We start from the raw sequence: 20,060 nt of genomic DNA on the forward strand, positions 1-20,060 counted from the left end.
AATGCTTATTAAGTTATCATTTTTTTCTCCAAATTTTTCCAATAAAAAATCTTAAGAACTTTGTGGTGGATATTGCATGTTTTCTAAAATGATACTTTTGAATCTATGATATCCTGAATGTCTTCACTTCCATGTGCTAGGCCAAACTAAAGGGAATCGAATCTCAACTCAATGAGGCCCTCCAATCAAGTGATCGTACAACTAGCAGATCTGAGACAGGCCCCACTGGAGTTCTTTCTACTCCTAAGGTAACTGAGGATACTGCTGAGTCTTCGCAGGTCATAAAGAAACTGGAAGAGGAGCTGTCAAAGAGGGATGCTCTTATTGAGGTCTATTAAACTAGTTCAATTTATTGTCTGCAGTTATAGTTCTCGTGCTTATATGACAGTTAATAAGATAGATTTTTATTTAGCTGATGTAGGATAAATGCTGATGAGAATTGCTTTGGATTCAGTTGTTTGATGGAAAATAATATTTCGGATATCATGTTTTGATGCATTATTTGGTATTTGAATTTATCTATTCTATTATATGATATGCTAACTCTGTTTGGTTTTCTTGTTTGTTTATTATGTTGCTTTGTTTGCCAATATCCTCTTGAATTCTGATTTGGCATTGTTTTGAATGCAGAAATTGCACCAAGAGAATGAAAAGCTATTTGATAGGCTCACGGAAAAAGCATCACTTGCTTCTTCAACTCAGGTTCTGTATGAATCTCTTCATAGTATTTCTTGCATACTATCTTTTCCATTTCTCTTAAGAGTTTCGTCATTCTTTTTTGTTAGTCAATCTGGTACGTCGTGATAGAAAATTTCACATTTCTTGACTTCTTTCATGAAGCCAGTGATATAGCTTTTAGTGTTACTTTGCAAATATGTTTTACCATTTAAGTGATGCTTGGTTCATCTATTTGACAAGTAATTAGGCATTCTATCCTATGCTTATTTTCAATGAGTCTTTGGTCTAAAGTTTCAATCATGTTTGATATAGTCTCATGAAGTTTGACTAATAGACTCCAAATGACATTTGGGCTATTTGGTACTATCAAACTGTGCGGGCACTAAAATCCAGGACCTAAAGCATGCTGTGAATAACATGCTTATGTCACCAGTGTCTCTTGTTGCCAAGAGAGCAATTTTTTTAACTAGCTATTCATTAAATGTCCTTACATTGATGTACTGTAGAGAAGAATTCATATCTATTAAGAAAATTAATATATAGATTGGTCACTTTCTTAGCAGCTCAAGCTTTTGGATCATAAGTAGTTGGCCAATCAATTTTGGTATGGTATTTTAATATCAGGAACATCAGTTATTCAAATCTTCAAATACTGCTTGTTACAATAACATTATCTTATTCAGTTCATTCATTGGGTTTGGGTTAATATAGCTGACTAGCCAATCCCAATGAATGGGACAAATATGACTTGATAACAAGATGATAACATATTATTTTGACATTGTCAAAACAAATTATTTTTCTTAAATTAAAAAATTGTATGTTTAAGCTTATATCCTGTGAACCTCTCACTACTTAAATAAGTTCTCAATCTTAACAACCTTTGGGGTATGTAATGTATCATGGTTGGAACTATAAATATTTGTCAAGCTGAATAAACTCAAAAGAAACTTTTTTTGGTTCGTCATTCCATCTTAATTGCTTCAATTTTTTTGCCCTGCAGATTCTGTCAAGCCCTGCTACTGGAAGAACTGTGGACATGCAGGGAAGTGATTTGAACAGGTTCATTTCACATTTCCATTCTGTTCTAGTTTTAAAGACTGCAATATATATGTTTTCTTTCTATTTGGGCAGGGGTGACAACAACAGAGTGCCTTCCCTCAATGCCCTATCAGTGCCTGGTTCACATGATAAAAATGAAAATACAGGAGCTCTTGTAAAATCAAGTAATGAGAAAATTAAGACAACGCCTGCTGGAGAATATCTTACTGCTGCACTTGGTGATTTTGATCCTGACCAATTTGAGAGTTTTGCTGCAATATCTGATGGTGCTAATAAACTTTTGATGCTGGTATGTGTTACTTATTGACATGGATAAAGCGTGCTCATAAATTTTATCACCTTATGTTTAATGTACATTTAATCTAGTTGCATGGTGCTGTTTTCACAAAACAATGTGCATAGTTCTATTTGACAACAGGGAAGATATGTGTTGTTATAAACTTGCACTTACAAAGGTTGTCTACTAGGCAAAGTACTTTATGATTCTACAAATGTTACTCAAGGTTAAATCTTGGTTCAGTACTGATCTCATTCTTTTCTACGATAGACATTAATTTTGTCTCAACCTATGCCGACACGATACATCTCAATGCTGATCAAGATCAAACTTGCCAACCTAATTTCTATTTCCTCTTGTTCAATCACATTTCCCTTCTCGTTCTCTTTGTGCTGCCTCCCTCTTCTCCTTCATATACCTTCTCTCACTTTTCCATTCTGTCCCACCTCCCTCTTCTTAGTCATCTTGCAACCCTGAGCCAACAGAAGAAGAGGAGAGGAAAGAATAGAAGGAAAAAAAGAGATGAAACCACCTATCTTTCTTCTAGTCTTCCTTCACACTAGTGGACCTTAAAACCTTAGAATTTCCTAGAGTAGTTTGTCTCCTCTACCTATATGAATTTGTGCCTGTGTTTCTCACTTAGGTGGTAAAGAGCTTGTTTGATGTTTTGGGTGGCAAGAGAGAGTCAATTGCATCTTGTCCGTGCCTACTTGTTTTTTTTTTGTCTTGGTTCCATGTCTTTATTTCTATAAACCTATTGAAATCCTTGTTATTAATACAGCATGTATCGTTTTTGTTCACGAATTATGTTGTGAAATTTGTCCTTCTATGCAGGACTACAGTCCATTGATTAGTATAAATTGGCTAGTCCCCCAAAGTCTTAATGTAAAGAGTATAGTGTACACTGTCTTGGTTATTACTGAACAAAGTTAGTTCTTTATGATAATATAGAGTGATCTACTTTTTCAATATTGGTGATATAATTAACACTTTAAAACTATTTATCGATGAATAAATTCAATGAGTTGTTTGGTTCAATTCTCGGCTTCAATCAAGTTGGAAATTAGTTATAGTCATGGAATTATGTGGAGAGTAATTTGGCACATAATCTGTAAAATAATCACAAATGTTCATTTTCTCTATCTTATGCCGGTATTTTTATTGTTGGTAGTTGGTACTTCATAGTCCTTATGGTATCTGGAGTATCTTACTCAGAAAATATAATCAACTTCCTAACTAATCTTTACTAAGTACAAACACCATACTAATAGACGATCTTGCAGGTTTTGGCTGCAGTCATCAAAGCAGGTGCTGCTAGGGAACACGAAATACTTGCTGAGATCAGAGATGCTGTTTTTTCCTTTATTCGTAAAATGGAACCTAAGAGGGTTATGGATACTATGCTAGTTTCACGTGTCAGAATATTATACATAAGATCTCTGCTTGCTAGATCACCTGAGCTGCAATCTATCAAGGTAATGTATCCCACTCTCTTCTACATTAACTCTAGAGTTTCTGACTGAACTGCTGTTCTTTCTTGATAACTGTGAAAATCATTTTAATCTGGTTTCCACTCTTTTTTAGTAGGTTTCTTCGGTAGAACGATTCCTTGAAAAAACTAATGCTGGCCATAGTAGCTCCAGCCGTGGTAACAGTCCTAGTAGGTCTCTGGTTCACTATGATCCTGGTTCAAGAACTGTTTTCCCTGAAGAAGTCCATGGTTTTAAGGTTAACATAAAGCAAGAAAAGAAGTCCAAGTTGTCATCCATAGTCTTGAAGCTTCGAGGGATTGATCAGGTATCAAAATTTTTCACATCAAGGAAAAACTGCTGTCTAGTTTGTTGGCTGACACATATTTTCATGTTCTAAGTACTATTTAATTCATAACGTAGGAGACATGGAGACAGCATGTCACTGGAGGAAAGCTTCGGGAAATAACTGAGGAGGCTAAAGCTTTTGCAATCGGAAATAAGTCACTTGCTGCACTCTTTGTTCATACGCCAGCTGGTGAGCTGCAGCGCCAAATTCGGTCATGGCTTGCAGAGAATTATGATTTCCTCTCTGTTGCGGGTGTTGATTGTGTCGGTGGAAGTTCGAATAGCCAACTAGAACTTTTGTCAACTGCTATTATGGATGGATGGATGGCTGGTCTTGGTACTGCACAGCCTCCAAGTACTGATGCTCTAGGCCAACTTTTGTCTGAGTACACCAAGCGGGTTTATTCATCACAATTGCAACACTTAAAGGTGCTACTATTACTCTACTAATGATTGCATATTTTCAGAGTTTTATGGCTAATAATTACATCCTTTCAGGAGCTGGTTCTCACCTATAAGGAATATGTCCAAAGGTAGTTAAGCAAAGTGAAGTTTGGTTAAGTTCAGGTAGCTTGGATAGGATTTGCCTGAACTGGAATCGGTTTGACTGAGGTCAACAAATTTGGTTGAAGTGATTGTCTACTCACCTGAAATTAACACTGGACCAGGGCCAGGCAATCATTTTTAGCTTAGAGATGAATTGACTAAATATTTCATTTAGGGCTATTTTATCATTGTCAAAACAACTCATTGTCTATTCCTAGTAATGTTTCTAATTCAAAAATAGTGCTAGATATTCCTTATCTACTCTTCTATGAATTAAAGAATTTTTATTCATAATATATCATGTCCATTCCATTCCCTTAGAATATCTATTCTATTTCCTTGAATCAAACACACCATGAGTATCTATTCTTTTTTATACATGAATTTTAACTGGGAATTTGAAATATCCTTGTTTACACATCTCCATGTCTTATCCTGTTATCCATGATAACAGTCCATTTTTTAATACTCCATGATGTGCTTACTTTAGTAATTTAAAATGCTAAACCATCAGTCTTAGTTGAAGTACTTTCAATTTCTCTCTCAATTGGTAAATTTCCTACTTGGAACTTTCTTAATTATATGTTTGTTAAACAGGATATAGCAGGTACTCTGGCAACAGAGGAAGCTGAGGATCATGCCCACGTCAATAAGCTGCGATCAGCTCTGGAATCTGTTGATCATAAGAGGAAAAAGGTATTGAAGCACTCAATTTCCTATCTTAACTAAAAAAAAACTGGGATTCAATAATGGCTTTTCTTTTATTTAATGTTTTATGAATGAATATTGGCAGATGTAAAAATACATTGTTGTATTAATGTGATTAGTTTGGAGAATTTTGTGTTTTTGTCCAATTAGAAAAGAATAAGAAATTAATAGCATAGTGAGTGTATCATTGTATGAAAATAATTTAGCATGATTTCTATAGAGATAATTTCTTTGGAGGTTAAAGTATTGTACTGTACTGGAGTTTTGGTGGCAGAATGGTAGAGTTTGTAGCGATAGTCACGGTTTGGCATGCTTCGTGTCAAGATTAACTTAAATGAGTTTTAATACTATAATGCTCTTCTATTTGCTTAGCTTGTTTATCTTCAAATGTATAACATAGAGAGTTAACTAAATCAAAATTTTATAGTAGTAAGTTACAAAAATTATGACAAGTGTCTATGCCTACTGTTACCAAAGTTATTGTCATGCGTCGAATGAGAGACTTGGTTCTTGTAACATCCAAGTTAGATTAATTCCTTAATTTTTTAAGACCCAAATTAAATAATGCTCTTATGACATTTGATATTAAAATTGATTTCTCCACATCTCTGTATGTATGGTTAATCATTGAGAGTGAAAGTGACTGAGACAATTAGACTTGGAACAAATACAAGTATTAGATATGGATATGTATCAATTTTTCCGACACTAGTGACACTTTGTTGATGCTGGTGCTGCTTCAATTGGTGCTTCTCTTCCCCTCTATTTATAGTGTTTTCTCTTCTCCTTGTGGTGCGTATATATGAAATCAAAGGTAAAGGTTCGATCACTGTAATTTTCATGTCTCAATTGATACCACCGAGATTGTCGACATGGGTGACATTGACATTTATCGACTGTCAAAATGATATATTTTGACTGTGCTAATTTACCAATCGACAGTTTGAGATCATGATTACCTCAACATATTTTGGTTTGTCTTTGCACTAGTGATATATACCCTAGGATGGAGCCCAATGGAGCATAAGTTTTATGCAGCTAAGTTCAAGTGGGACTAACATGACTTGATAATGATCATTCTATTATTGTGCTTGTTATTAAGAAATGTTCTTAATTTGCTCTAAAACATGTTTATCAAATTGTCTTACGATACATGGTTTTCTTAAATCCATGCTACCTTTTTTGAAATATTTACTCACTAGAGAAATCTGAGTTATGCCGCTGCTTCTCTTTTATAGATTCTGCAACAAATGAGAAATGATTCAGCATTATTAACAAAAGAACAAGGGGGTTCGCCTATCCGAAATCCTTCTACGGCTGCTGAAGATGCGAGATTGGCATCTCTCATTTCGTTGGATACCATTTTAAAAGAAGTCAAGGTATCAATTGTCTCGCTCATTTCTGGTTACCTCCTGGAGGAATAGTCTTGGTTTTCCCAGCTGAAAACAAACATTTACTTTTCGTTTTGCAGGAAATTACGAGACAGACCTCAACAAGTTTTCTTACTAAATTGAAGAAGAAAGCGATGCTTGCGAGTCTGGATGAACTCTTGGAGAGAATGCCATCACTCCTTGACATTGATCATCCATGTGCTAAGAAGCAAATTTTAGATGCTCGTAAACTCGTCGAGGTATGTTTGAGTACAAGATTTCACATATATTTTGTCATTCCTTTCTACAATTGTGTTAGCTAACTGAAAATCTAGCTAGTAATACTCTCCTACAATTGGTTTGATGTATTGAATAGTCTGTTAGTGAACATTCATTTAAGGCAGTTGGAGAAGATCAATACATCAGCTGAAGTGACAAAGACAGTGAAGATGAATGATTCATATTCCTGAGTCTAACATATAATCATCCTATTTTTGCAGATGATCCCTGAAAGAGATGATTCCCTTGATGATGAAACACGAGCATTACAACCACAAGCAGATTCGACTTCCAGTGCAGAGATTGTATCACAGTGGAATGTGTTACAATTCAACACCGGTTCTACAGCCCCCTTCATTGTGAAATGTGGCGCAAATTCTAGCTCCGAGTTAGTCATCAAAGCAGATGCACGTGTGGAGGAGCCCAAGGGCGGTGAGATCATCAGAGTTGTTCCAAGGCCTTCAGTTCTTGCTGATATGAGCTTTGAGGAGATCAAAATGGTGTTTGATCAATTGCCTGAAGCAATTAGCTTGCTAGCCCTCGCACGAACAGCTGATGGCACAAGAGCCAGGTATTCGAGATTGTACAGGACCTTGGCCAATAAAGTTCCGTCACTGAAAGATCTAGTCGCAGAGCTGGATAAAGGTGGGATGTTAAAAGATGTGAGAACATGAATGCAACAAGAGAATAATCCTACACATGCTATTTTTCGTCTTGTTAGTGCAAGTTGTAGCTTCATTCACGGTACAGATGGTTCTTTTGATTTTTATGACGTGTATGATCGAAGAATGTATGGCGAAAGAGTTCAACATAATGAAGAACTTAATTATCACTACTTCAATAAGGTGCTATTGTCAGTCATCGTAGTCTTAGTGTACGCGTCTGCTCCTCTGTGTTTTGAGAGAAAAGAGAACGGAAAAATGTAAGCACACTTGTATTGATCAGAATGTAGATGTGATTGTAATCTTATTTGTCGTATAGGAGTGAGAGTTCTTGTCACAAACCAATCAGGTTTTTGCTATTTTTGAAAAAGGAGCACAAGTGTTAACGTTGAAAGAGGATTTTTTTTCATTTTGCTTTAACTTGTCTCGTGATTTTCTAAATTTCGAGGGTCAAAAAGAAAAGAAGCAAATTATAAGAACGCCTGTGGATTGTAAAAGTAGGGGTTAAATTGAAAGAAAGCAACCTACAGGCTATAACAAGCAGAGCTTCGATTTGGCACAAGAAGAAAAAGTAATTGTGCAAATGTGAACAAAAAATCAAAAAAGAAAACGCCCACCGTGGGGCTCGAACCCACGACCACAAGGTTAAGAGCCTTGCGCTCTACCAACTGAGCTAGACGGGCGTTATTGATTTTTTATTATTTTAAGACTTATTATAACTTAATTATAAAACCAATTAATGAAGATTATAGAAAAAAAAAAGTTATATCCTTCTCTAAAAAGAAAAAAAAATCCTATAACTAGTTAGTAATATTTATTCTTGTGAAATATAAACATGTTTACTTATTTAATTATCAAGGACGTGTGAGGTGCAAAAGTTAATTTATTTCATTTATTTAAAATAAAATTTATGATTTTTTTATTAATTTATTCTCTTCTCATCAAAGACATGTTGCTATTATTTTTTAAAATTTAAGTATTCATGTCTTATGATCTGATTAGCACAAATGATAGTTTATACAATAACTGAATAGTCCAAGTGATTCAAACCCCTGAGGTGAATTTTTTGTGCTCCTTAGATTTTGAACTTTGAGTGCATGAGAAGCCCCTATGTGCTACTATTGCACAATAGATTGAGGAGCTAATTCAATAGTACTCTTCTTCTTATGTTACATTGTTATACATACCTTAGTTTTAACTATCATTTATTTTCACGTATAGATCTAATTTTTATTTGAACGACAATCTTGAGAGTGTTATGGATTTGAACTCTTAACCTTTGATATAAACTCTACTCTTTAGATCTAACTCACCATTACATCAGTTTAACATAATATGTTATTTTAACTTATTATTTGTTCAAAATTATTAATTATTTTTAGTATTTCGCCCCTTAAAAATTAAATTAATTTATTCCCTTAATTTGTTATCAGGCCTTCATAATATTTTTAAACTCTAAAATGATATAATAATAAAATTTTATTCTATTTTAGGTTAATATAAAACATATTAAACACTAATCATATCAGTAATAATTTAAGGTGATCTGGTGGTAGTGACATATTAAAAATAATTTGTAGATAGATTTGGTAATATTATTGGACAGGAATCCGATAATGTAATATGATCCAATTTAATATAAAATATAATTATTATATATAAACTGATAAAATTTAAATTTCAGAGAAAGTTCTTTTAACATTAAAGATAGGTTTTTAACATTAAAGATAGGTTCAGCTCAGACTTAAGGCACTCTTTATGATACATTAGTTAAAAGAAGGCATTATTTGGCTTTTGCACTCGAGTATGATACTTTTTTTTTTCCTTCCAAATCCCAATGGGTCAACAATTGAACACTTTGAGAAACTGTTATAATTTAAATTTTCAAATACAATTTTTTAATATAAAATATGACTAATATAGATAAACTGTTAAAATTTTCAATGAAAGTTTTTTAAACATATATATTATTTATCTTGCTTAAACATCTTTTATTATTTATCTCCTTGTACTCAATCTATTTTTTTTATTGCATTTCCATTACACAATCTAAAATGTGCTCGACATGCTAATATATTCACGAGAAAGAAGATTGCAGTGGGCTTTCAATTCTTTGTGAGATGATAAGATCAATCCATGAATATCTAATTAATTACATATAATTGCTTGGAAAACTAGGATTGTGCTCTTCACATTCAAAATAAAGTCACAGTAAATATAGACCAATTAGATATAAGTTAAGCCCAAACCAAACACAATTTGCACTCTAAACGCCCCTTTGATTATACTTTTTAAAGAACACATTAGGATACATTCGTTAAAAGAATGCATAATTTGGATTTAGCATTTGCGTATAATACTTTTTATTTCTTCCAAAATCCAATGGACTATTTTTTTTAATCAAAGATGAGTGATCCAACCCTATAAAATTTACCACCAAGAACCAAAATAAATCCACAATTTACCACCAACAACCAAAATAAATCCGAAAGCACATAACACATTGAGCATACTTGTAGATAGGTCTTTGAGAGTCATTTGATGAAATATGAAGATATAGCATTAGTAGGGATCAATCAACTAAATAGTTGATGCAATTATTGATCATGAGATCATGATGAACACCAAAACAAACCGATATAAAAGCCCATCGCATCTCCAATTCATCAATCAATGGCCAAATAGAAAAGCCCATCGCATCTCCAATTCATTTTCCTTTTTTGCACTTGGCTAAGTTTCTCATATTTTCTTTTCATTTCCTTTCAAGAGGGTCACCATCTTTAATAGTCACATCTTGTATATTTTTGCAAATTAAAACGTATTGTTTGCCCTCTTGACTTTACTACCCAAACCTTCCATAAAATTTTACTGTAATTATTAGTATATCTTTTGTCTATTCAATGATCTGAAGGACCATAATTGTTTTAGTTAAATTTTTGTGAAAATTGTTGACTGTTCAAGGATTTGGGGAGAATTACTTATTTGGTAGAATTAGAAAATAGAAACAGTTGGAATTTTATGTTTTTTACTTGTAGAACAAACTTAAAGATGGTAGCAAGTGTTTTATTTAACAAATGCTAGTTAAAATGCATGTACCTCAATGATATTTAAACTTTTTTCTCTGAAATATTCATTGCTTTCTTTGTATTTATTATGTCATTCTTCAATATTTTCAGTTAGATAATGTGTCTACTGGAACCACAGAGTGGAAGGGCCTTTTGAAGGACTATTGGTCACGATTTAGCAAATTCTGTGACCAAGCAAGCAAATGTAATTTCCTTGAGGTAGGTGTAGGCTATCCTGTTTTGATATATAACTTTTATTGATGTTTACCATTGTAGACTTCACTATCCTGCTTTTCCCCCCTCTTTTGTTAATTATTGGAGGTTTTCATTTTGCAGTTGGAAAACATGTTGGAGAAAAAATTTGAAAACGTATTATTTGCTTCATTGAGTAGCAGGCACTGCCCTAGGTGCATATCTTACTGTTAAGATGATATCACTTTGATATTTTTAGGTTCTGTGGCTGTCATCAAATTTGTTGTTCATTTCTATCTTGTAACAACTAAAAGTTTGGAATACTATTTGGCTTTAACTTTTGCAGATCGTCTACTTCAATTAACATATAATTAAACATGTCCTTGTGTACCATACAGTTGTTCTGTGGGGACATTGAAGTTTAAAATCAGTAAAATCGGTGCTAGCTTTTTCATTGGGTGTGATCAATATCCAAAATGCAAGTATGTCGAGATATTTATTCTTTTTCCTTTATGATGCTTTGCTTTGTCAAAAGCTATCTTAATGTGAATGCTAAAACAGTATCTTACCACCAACTTTGTATTTTTTTGGATATTCAATTATCCTCCAACATCTGGAGCTTAGATTTTTAGTTAGCTAGAGAAAAAGTCTTGATTCTTTTTCCATGATCCAGCTGGTAGTTTACAAGAAGTGTAGCTGGTAGAATATCTTGCTGCAGGGCAAGGTCCTCAAGAACCACATCTAGAATAGAATGGAGTGAATCTGATGCAAAAATTATTATTGAAGTATCTTTGGTCCACAAATTATTTTGCTTCTTCAGCGGCAGCTATTTGTTTGAGGTTCAAGTATCAGGGGGATTAGTGAGAAATTGTACAATCATGACTGTGACGGAGTTAGTTGTGAACTTTGTATGAGAAAAAAATAAGGGGTCTGTTAATAAACAATGTAACAAAAGATATAGATAGAACAAAGAATGGGGCAGGTTGAGGATACATGATGATCATGCAAAAACAATCAACTGGCATCAAAGGATGTTTGCCCATATTTTTATAAATTCTTTTTTCTCTGGTCATGATCAATCTAAATTCCATGTTTCTGTTTTGAAAATGATGTCTGTCTTAATGAATCCATTTTCTGCTATGTGCATAACTCGTGATTTCTGTAATTTCGTGCCCATGTTTTTCAAAGTAGTAAACTATATATTTTTAACTTAATTTACAATTTGATGTTGCAGGTATATTGCAAGCTCACTATATAGCAATGATGACGACGATGACATTGACGAAGTTGAGAAGATAGATGTGTCCTTTATCCCAAAGATTCTTGGATGCTCTCCTGGTTCTACTGAAAAGGTTTATACCTTTATGTTTTACCATATGATCTTTGACCTCCTTTGTTTCATAATGTTCTTCCCCTTGTATCAAAACTTAATCTGAAAAGAACTTATTGTTTCAATTTCCAATAGATTTATTTAAAGAAGGGACCTTATGGATTTTATGTGCAATTGGGAGAAGATAGAAAAGGTTTTTCACCGAAAAGAGCTCCTCTTTCTGAGGTTTGTTACTGTATATTGGTAGAGAACTGCTATTTATGTGTTCCTTAGATGCTTATCTGGTCTTATTCGTTTCAAACCCTCATGTGATATTTTACTTATCCAATTTGTCTCTCTGGGAACAATCTCAAATAATGTTGATATGCCTGGATGGCATATTGAGAAATACAACCATATGTCTTCATTATGAATAATTAGTCTCTTTGATGAAGTTTTGGAAGTATCATTCTGCATCTGAGTTTTGATTTCCAACTGCAATATGGTTTCGGTACCATTTCATGCCAGATCCACTGAAATAAATTCTAGTCCTATAACATCTTGTCTTAACTTGAAAACTTTACCTCCAGTATATGCAAGACAATTGAATAAAAATCTCAGAACAACAAGTTAAATAATGACAAACATTTCAACTAATGATTATACCTCATTACTACCAAAAATGATTGTTATGCATCTGCATAAGTCCTTAGTAGTTTTATCCTTAGTAGTGATTAATTATACCTCATTACTATCAAAAATGATTGTTATATAAGTCAGACTCTTTTGTTGCCATTATTTATTGAAGGGAAGAATTCATCCCCACTTGGGAGTTTACTTTCGTTTACAAAATGCCTATCTATCTAAACAAACGGACAGAAAAGCAACATGACACACGTGGCATTCCTACCATGTCATTCATTATTCTATTAATTGAATCAAGGGTGGATAAGGTTAGGTGAAAATTCCAAAGGGTATTTATTTTGGGCGAACACAATTAAAATTTCCTATATTTAAATCTCAGTAAGTGGGAAATAATCATCTTCTTCCAAATGGCCAATATGTACTCCCTAAGTTTGTGTATTAATACATGTTTGATGCAGGAAGCTATTTGTATTTCTTAGCCACAGATGGTTTCTGTGTGCATGTTCCTATAGAGATGCTATCCCATGCCCAATTTCTTGCTATAGAATCTGATGGTGCATTTGTTTCATTAAAATGGTTATTTATTCCCAAGGAAGAAAATCGGACTACTAATTACCTCATAATTCTTATTCTTTACTCTATTCCAAATCGGACTACATATTCATACTTTAATTCTATTTTCCAAAACTATATATGTATCCTTGCGCAATTTGATTCTCCAAGGAACACATTTTAAATGAACAAGGTGGCCTGAGCCGATCAGGCATACCGGAGAAGCTTGGTGGGATATGCTACTAATTTTATTCCCTATCTATTTCATTCCGTGAGCCAAACACCTAATGTAGCATGAGAGATCTATTTTCGGATGCTTATTGATAAATAAACGTTTTCTTATCTTAATATATGAGTTCATTATCCAAGTGACTTACTACCATTTGCTATGCTCAGAGTTTCAACCCCCAGACCATTACTTTGGAAGCCAGTTTGAAGCTTTTGTCGAGCAAGAAAGCGAAGATGAGTGGTCGGCGTAAAGGTAGCCTTAGCAAACCCTATGGAGAAGACTCCTGGGAATGAATGGAAGGAAGCATAGGATTTGAAGCTTAATTTTGTCCAAACACCATGCAAGCTCTATCGGTGTTTGCTCGCATGAAGATTTTCCATGGAGGGCACATGTATTCATTCTTCCAGTTATTACTTTGAGACCTTTAATTTCGAGTCACGCACATTAACATTTTTGAGTTGTTTTTGCACCTCCAGCTCTCACGAGTTCTGTTATTTAAGCTGCAATTCTTGTTGTGCAGAGAGAAATATAGAGTGACTAAATAGCCATCTTTGAAAACTTAGGAAACTAGTTGAGCCAGTTCATTTATCATATTCGTTAATTTTTAATTTAATGCATGAGATTCGTGGTTTTTTTTCTTTCGCTTATTGTTTGTCTTTCATGTTAACGTATTATTCATGCGTTAAAGAAAACATAAAAATAAAATTAAAAAAAAAAAAAACAATTATATATATGTATATAGTATTAAAATTAATTTTTTAAAAAAATTTTCATTTCTTTTAAAGAATTGAAAATTAGATTTGGATAAAATATTATCTCTAAATATTAAAACTTTAAATGCAAAAAAATTATTGAATTAATTTGTTAATTATGTATGGTAAAATGACAATTTAAAAACTGAAATGCCTCGAGTTTATTTTCATTTGATTTTTGTTTTCCAGTTCAAACTCTTTCGAATGAATAACAATGCCTGGGCTTCATTGTGAATCGATCATTAATATCTGATATATTTAACACATGGTTTCTAATTAATTTGGGCTTTAATGCGAATTTTACGCCCTATCTTCTTCATCTCAATCATCATCCATCCATTCCCTTCGTGCCCTAATTTATTAAATGGGTAATTTTCAAATGTCTATCAATATTTGTGAATATTTTCAAAATACTCACATGACTTGATTAATATTATTTTTTTAAAAATGTTTTATTATCAATTATTTTAGGATTGCAAAAATAAATATTTTGATAATAAAACATTAAGGCATTTTAACATTAATTTATGGGTAATTTAAAACATTCTGAAACAATTGGGGCTTTTGATAATTACCATTTCTATATGTATGTTATTTGTTCTGCAATTGATGGTTTGAGTAAAAGGAAGAGGAGAATAAATACGAGAAAATGATGGATGATTGTTTTCAATTCACTTATATGGAAAATATAGACCAAGGAGTAACAATTGTGCCACAAGTTCAGTGTCTTTGCAGGTAGAAGTCTTGGAACTGTCCTCTAAATGTCTGTCTATTCCTCTATCGCTTTTGAATAGTCGACTGAGAGTCTCGACTCCTCATCTTAACACGAGCGCCTTGATTTAAAACCTCTTTCTCTTTAGATATCTGCTGTCGAGTTAATTCGATAGCCAGTGCTCGGTCTAAGGCCTCTCTGTATGAGCTGATAGAAGACTTTGACATCCCGTCTCGAATATATGCAGCTAGGCCCTGTATAAACTGGTCCATCCGATCCTCGTCCTGTGCCACCAGTTGTGGACAGAACTCTGAAAGTTTCTTAAATTCTGAGTTATATTCTGTAACCGATCTTTCTCCTTGCTTCAGACTCAAGAACTCCTGGCGGTGTACCCTGCGGAAGGTCGCCGGGAAGAACTCTCTCTCGAATGTCTCTCTCTGTCCATGTCACTTCCCACTCTCCAAATATGGTCTTCTGTATCTTCCACCAAGTAAGCGCCTCATCTCATAGGTGATAAGTAGCCAATCCGACCCTCTCTGCGCCCGTACAATCCATATACTCATAGGTATCCACTAAATTCTCCATCCACGACCGAGCTTTCCACGGATCAGATCCTCCGTGAAATAGAGTGAAGCATTCCTTGGCCGATTTAGCCAAGGTCATAAGACGACTCTTAGCAGCCGGAGCAGATGTAGGCATGACTGGATGAATCCCCTGAGCCTGAGAACTCTGCTCTCCAGTAAGTATATTACGATCCTGATCCCATAAATCTCTCTCCTCCTCAATAATATTCGGCTCCTCGGACCTAACAGGTCGTCTCAGCGGTCGACCTCGTCCTCGGGATACAGGGGTCATATAACAAGATGTACCTGATACACGACTAGTATAAATTTTCTACCTAACTAGAAAAATATATCAGCATATTTACATATTATTACCGGAGATCTTTGCCATGTCATTTCCATCTCACAACCTAGATCGAGCAACTCAAAATCCGATAAACCCAATACTCCGACCAATACGAAGCAAATACGGATCTAAACTCATACGACTTTTGGTTATTCGATACGAAAATAAATCCGAACAAACTCTAAACCTAAGTCCTAAAATGCAACGATTAATTCTGAGAAACTAATCGTAAAACCATGCTCTTAGACTCTAAATGCAACGACAAATTCGGAAAATGACTCGGAAGGGACATGATGCGATTTGGGTAATCGTTGATCGATTAACCAAATCCGCACATTTTCCTTCCGATACGTCGGATAGATTCACTGGATCGTCTAGCAGATGTCTATTGCAGAGAGATTATCAGATTACATGGAATACCGGCTAGTATTATTTCTGATAGAGATCCGCAGTTATCTGATAGAGTCTGCAGCAGACACTTGGCACAGAGCTTCACTTCAGTACAATATTTCATCCCCAGACAGACAGTCAGTCAGAGCGCACTATCCAGACTCTGGAGGACTTATTGAGAGCTTGTGTTATGAATTTTGGTGGTAGCTGGGAGGATCACTTACATTTGATAGAGTTTGCGTATAATAACAGTTATCATTCTATTATTCAGATGACTCCATTTGAGGCTCAGGATAGACAGAGGCTCAGGACATAATAACAGTTATGTCAGAGGCTCAGGATAGACAGAAAAGTTATGCAGATCGAAAACGTCGGCCATTGGAGTTCTCTGTGGGCAATCATGTGTTTTTACGAGTTTCACCCACGAAAGGGGTGAAGAAGTTCGGATTGAAAGGAAAGTTTGCTCCATGATACATTGGTCCCTTTGAGATACTAAAGTGAATTGGTGAGGTGACATACCGCTTGGCACTACCACCGACACTTGCGGGTGTACATAGCGTATTTCATGTTTCTATGCTGCGGAGATACGTACCTCATCCTTCGCATATTCTGAGGGATGTACCTGTTCCTCTTCAGCCGGACGCGACTTAAGAGGAGATTTCGGTGTGTATTTTTGACCGGATGGAGCGACAGCTGCGGAACAAAACCATTCGACTTGTAAAAGTCGGATGACAGCATCATACAGATGAGGAGGCTACATGGGAGCTGGAGGATGTTATCCGAGCTCGATATCCCCAGCTATTTGCTTGAGGTATGATTTAAATTTATGTTGTATTTTCTGCATCGTAGTATGAAGATAATAAAATTTGGGGATCAAATTTTTGTTAGTAAGGGAAAATGTAAAATACCATAACCTAAAGGGGGTAAATTCGTAAATAAAATTTAACTATAAGGGATTTATGAAAGATGGAATTGATTGATTTGATTAATCAAATTAATCCTAACTCATATAATTATATTAATGGGTTAGAGGTTTATTTGGTTTATTAAAGAGATTAATGGTATTAGGTTAAATGATTAATAATGGAATTAAAAGATTAATTAGAAGTTTAATTAGATTAAAGGTTAAATGATTAATTAATTAATGGATTAAAAGGATATTTGATTAATGAGTTAAAGGGTTAAAGGTTAAAAGGGTTAATGGGCATATGGTTAATTGGTTAATGAGTTTCGGATCAGAACCCGTTAAGCTTTACGGGATCAATAAGAAGCCGCATCCGCGATTCCACATTTTTAGGGTTTAGCATTTCATCTATTCCTCTCGTGACTACTCTGATCGGCAAAAACCATGCCTGCCTCCGCCGCTTCTCAGGTCGCTGCGGCCGCTTCCCAGGCCGCTGCTACCGCTTCCCAGGCCACGGCCGTCGCTGCCACCGAGGCAACAGCGGCCGCCTCCAAGGCGATAGCGGCCGCCTCCAAGGTGAAAGTAGCCGCCTCCAAGGCGACAGCGGCCGCCTCTGCCGCGGCCGTCGCTGCCACCAACGCGGCAGCGGCCGCCTCCAAGGCGAAAGCAGCCGTCTCCAAGGCGACAGCGGCCGCCTCTGCCGCGGCCGTCGCTGCCACCAACGCGGCAGCGGCCGCCTCTGCCGCGGCCATCACTGCCGCGATTTTGGGGAAGAGGGGTTATAATTATATCTTTAATTGACCTCTCTCCATGTAATCGTACGGAGCTGAAGTCCCTGCAAGTTTAGTTTTTTGTATGGACGAAATTTAGTTCAGTAAAATGCCTTTTGCTATTAGAATTATATCAGTTTGTTTTGGTGTTCATCATCATCTCATGATCATCAATTGCATCAACTATTTAGTTGATTGATTTAGTTGATTGATCCCTATCTAATGCTATATCTTCATATTTCATCAAATGACTCTCAAAGACCTACCTACAAGTATACTCAATGTGTTATGTGCTTTCGGATATATTTTGGTTGTTGGTGGTAAATTGTGGATTTATTTTGGTTCTTGGTGGTAAATTTTATAGGGTTGGATTACTCATCTTTGATTAAAAAAAATAGTCCATTGGATTTTGGAAGAAAAAAAAAGTATTATACGTAAATGCTAAATCCAAATTATGCATTCTTTTAACGAATGTATCCTAATATGTTCTTTAAAAAGTATAATCAAAGGGGCGTTTAGAGTGCAAATTGTGTTTGGTTTGGGCTTAACTTATATCTAATTGGTCTATATTTACTGTGACTTTGTTTTGAATGTGAAGAGCACAATCCTAGTTTTCCAAACAATTATATGTAATTAATTAGATATTCATGGATTGATCTTATCATCTCACAAAGAATTGAAAGCCCACTGCAATCTTCTCGTGAATGTATTAGCATGTCGAGCACATTTTAGATTGTGTAATGGAAATGCAATAAAAAATAGATTGAGTACAAGGAGATAAATAATAAAAGATGTTTAAGCAAGATAAATAATATATATGTTTAAAAAACTTTCATTGAAAAGTTTAACAGTTTATCTATATTAATCATATTTTATATTAAAAAATTGTCTTTGAAAATTTAAATTTTAACAGTTTCTCAAAGTGTTCAATTGTTGACCCATTAATGGGATTTGGAAGGAAAAAAAAAGTACCATACTCGAGTGAGTGCAAAAGCCAAATAATGCCTTCTTTTAACTAATGTATCATAAAGAGTGCCTTAAGTCTGAGCTGAACCTATCTTTAATGTTAAAAGAACTTTCTCTGGAAATTTAAATTTTATCAGTTTATATATAATAATTATATTTTATATTAAATTGGATCATATTACATTATCGGATTCCTGTCCAATAATATTACCAAATCTATCTACAAATTATTTTTAATATGTCACTACCAGATCAATTCGTTCAGAAAGAAAAGCATTAACCGGATTTGAATTTAACATCCAATCCGTAATTCATGGTCATGCGATCATTTATTATCCCACTAAAACTTATAAAGGAAATAAATAAATTATATATATATATATATATATATATATATATATATATATATATATATTAAATTTTAAACCTTGTTAATTTAATCGGATTCGGATTTGTCACCCGATCCGATCCGTATTTAAATTGCATGCTGTCTCACCCTAAAACCTTCTTCTCGATTTCCTCTCCCTCCTCCCACCGCCGCTTAACGTTCGGCCATCTCCGGTTCTCCGTGTCGATCTAATCTCTCGCTCGCTCGACCTCGAATTCCTCCGCCACTCCCTCTCGGCTCCTCCCTCGACTTCCTTCCTCTGTACGCCGACTCTAGTTTTCTTGTCACCTCTCCCCTCCGACTGCCGCGTTGCCGGGCCTCTGACATCTATTATCGGCATCTACTTCAAGCCCTCAACGTTGACGACAAGTATCTCGTTTGGTCTTCTTGCTTGGATTGTTGTTGTGCAGAGAGAAATATAGAGTGACTAAATAGCCATCTTTGAAAACAAACTTAGGAAACTAAGTGAGTCAGTTCATTTATTATATATTCGTTATCAATTTAATGCATGAGATTCTGGCGGGTTTTTTTCTTTTGCTTATTGTTTGTCTTTCATGTGAACGTATTATTTATGCATTAAAGAAAATATTTAAAAAAAAATAGAATACAATTATATATATATGTATATAGTATTAAAAGTATTTTTTTAAAAATTAATTCTCATTTCTTTTAAAGAATTGAAAATTAGATTTGGATAAAATATTATCTCTAAATATTAAAACTTTAAATGCGAAAAAAATTATTGAATCAATTTGTTAATTATGTATGGTAAAATAACAATTTAAAAACTGAAATGCCTCGAGTTTATTTTCATTTGAATTTTGTTTTCAAGTTCAAATTCTTTCGAATGAATAACAATGTCTGGGCTTTATTGTGAA

At 34.6% G+C, this 20,060-nt stretch overlaps 1 protein-coding gene, 1 long non-coding RNA gene and 1 other non-coding gene across 3 annotated transcripts; 2 read left to right on the forward strand and 1 right to left on the reverse strand.

Annotated features, from left to right (window-relative positions):
- The first annotated feature begins 310 nt into the window (after positions 1 to 310).
- LOC141824900 (kinesin-like protein KIN-14L) lies at positions 311 to 7,780 on the forward strand. The gene is made up of 11 exons (XM_074712244.1): positions 311 to 329; positions 631 to 702; positions 1,682 to 1,740; positions 1,813 to 2,029; positions 3,301 to 3,492; positions 3,605 to 3,814; positions 3,910 to 4,263; positions 4,978 to 5,076; positions 6,327 to 6,467; positions 6,560 to 6,718; positions 6,959 to 7,780. Exons 3-11 carry the CDS (start codon positions 1,718 to 1,720, stop codon positions 7,409 to 7,411), a joined length of 1,848 nt encoding a protein of 615 aa, XP_074568345.1. The 5' UTR covers positions 311 to 329; positions 631 to 702; positions 1,682 to 1,717; the 3' UTR covers positions 7,412 to 7,780.
- Positions 7,781 to 8,009: 229 nt separating this feature from the next.
- Positions 8,010 to 8,082, reverse strand: TRNAK-CUU (transfer RNA lysine (anticodon CUU)). Its single transcript has one exon. It is a non-coding gene; the product is annotated as a tRNA-Lys (tRNA).
- Positions 8,083 to 10,573: 2,491 nt separating this feature from the next.
- Positions 10,574 to 11,001, forward strand: LOC141822896 (uncharacterized). The gene is made up of 2 exons (XR_012601374.1): positions 10,574 to 10,683; positions 10,801 to 11,001. It is a non-coding gene; the product is annotated as an uncharacterized LOC141822896 (long non-coding RNA).
- The last annotated feature ends 9,059 nt before the right edge of the window (positions 11,002 to 20,060 follow it).

The sequence above is a fragment of the Curcuma longa genome, chromosome 3 (genome assembly GCF_044706935.1).
Source record: "Curcuma longa cultivar G26 ecotype Majalengka, Jawa Barat chromosome 3, ITB_CL_G26_1.1, whole genome shotgun sequence".
Classification (NCBI taxonomy): Eukaryota; Viridiplantae; Streptophyta; class Magnoliopsida; order Zingiberales; family Zingiberaceae; genus Curcuma; species Curcuma longa.

Coding starts and splice junctions, on each gene's coding strand:
- LOC141824900 (XM_074712244.1), top strand. CDS start 1,718: ATGCAGGGAAGTGATTTGAACAG. Junction 1,741..1,812: donor CAGGGAAGTGATTTGAACAG/GTTCATTTCACA, acceptor CTATTTGGGCAG/GGGTGACAACAACAGAGTGC. Junction 6,719..6,958: donor ATGCTCGTAAACTCGTCGAG/GTATGTTTGAGT, acceptor CTATTTTTGCAG/ATGATCCCTGAAAGAGATGA.